This window comes from Egretta garzetta, unplaced genomic scaffold (assembly GCF_000687185.1).
Source record: "Egretta garzetta isolate BGI_Z169 unplaced genomic scaffold, ASM68718v1 scaffold166, whole genome shotgun sequence".
Lineage (NCBI taxonomy): Eukaryota > Metazoa > Chordata > Aves > Pelecaniformes > Ardeidae > Egretta > Egretta garzetta.
The window spans coordinates 846825-848381 of NW_009260133.1; the positions used below are offsets into that span (position 1 = coordinate 846825).

The window sequence follows — 1557 nt, forward strand, 5'->3', positions numbered from 1 at the left end:
GGGGGGAACTCTTACTTGCTGAAGAGAAACTCAGGGCTGGAGCAGAACACTTAAGCAAAATTAGCTACTTATCCAGCCCCTTGATGCTCTTACTTAACAGGTGCTGGAGTCATGGTTTTAAGAGAGAAGACAAATGCCCCACACATCAGTTATGTAGGTGACTATATAATCAAAACATCAGAAAACCACCAGAATTGACACTTTTCCAAGTAATCTTAAGGTAGTTGCTTATGGATATGCATAAATAACTATATGATGCTATTAGGTCCCTAACCTCCTCCAGTATGCATTACATATTAGTTATGGACCAGCAGTGAATGAAGCTGTTTTCTAAAGTAATTCCACCTCATTTGCTATTTATCCTACAAATTCTGCATCCAATAGGGAAGATGACTGCAGGAAGAGGCAGGAGAGTTTCCTATTTACAAAGCTGATTGCCTTTTGGAGAGCACAGCTGAAGGTCCCTCCTTAGGCAAGCCTTTCAAATCCAGATGTTCAGAGACGAGCACTGGTGTTACATTCTTAAGCGCATGACACAATAAGCAATTTTAGGAGTGCTGAGCATTTGCCACTGTAGTTGATGACCATTCAGAATGTTTCAGGGAACTACTTGAGCCTTAATACCTAAAATTAAAGAAATAAATCTGGTAAAATTATCTTTGCACCTCAATTCTCTATCTCTTTAGTCAGTCAACGCCAACATGCAGGACACTAACATCATCACCTGACATCACTTCAGGGAGCAGATAGGCCCATGAGCATAAAAGACTGCACTCTGTGTAGGGCTTAAACAATTTTGACAAAATGATATGTTGAGTACCCCAGATAGCAAAAGGTGTCATTAGCAGCCAGTGTAACCACTTCCTTCGTTCTCCATTCTAAACATACTTGATGTGCTCTTGCTAATGGCCATCATAGAAGGTGGAAAAGACACTCAGACTGCAACATAACAGAATTCCATTTCCTGCGTGAATCAAGGCCTTTCACAAAACAAAATTATTTCTCTCCTAATGCAAAATAGCCTTTATTTTGTTTGGCTGAGAGATCCTGAAGTACTCAGAAGGCAGATACCTGGAATGTGAGCAAGTCCAGAACACAGCACATGCAGAGAAGAGTTCAGGGCTTCAGAAAATGAATAGAAACCCCCCAGGTCAAGTTTTCCCAACCTGAGAGAAAGCAATCACTCTTTACAAGTCAAAACCAGCAGAAAAAACAGTGTAAAAATTGCCTTTTTTTTTTTTTTTACGTTATAACTTCAAAATTTTAAACTTTAAGACTAGAAAGAGGCTTGGGCGCATGACCTCCAGGTCATCTATTCTTCATCACCCCTTACACCCAGAGAAACCGCCACAAAAACAGGACTGCAAGAAAGACTTCTGAGGACCCGGCTATGCCTATGCCGACGACGGCGGGCAGAGACACAGCCCCACGCTGTAAAATCCCAACCCTCCCGTAGCCAAAAGGAAGCCACTTGGGATCCCCCCAGCCGGCGGAGGAGGGCAGGCCGGCTCCAATACAGATGCCGAAGGAAGGGAAGAGAAGGAGAAGAACGGGGCG

General features: G+C 43.0%; 1 protein-coding gene across 5 annotated transcripts in view; it reads right to left on the bottom strand.

The window, feature by feature from the left end:
• Nucleotides 1–1501, bottom strand: part of MRPS10 (mitochondrial ribosomal protein S10) — a 19424-nt gene extending 17923 nt beyond the window's left edge. For all 5 annotated transcript variants that reach the window (XM_035896999.1, XM_035896998.1, XM_035897000.1 and 2 more), the window contains exon 1: nt 1072–1501. In XM_035896999.1, the coding sequence (XP_035752892.1) occupies nt 1072–1104 (33 nt within the window). In that variant the 5' untranslated portion in view covers nt 1105–1501. The remainder of the gene's footprint in view (nt 1–1071) is intronic.
• Between the last annotated feature and the right edge of the window lie 56 nt (nt 1502–1557).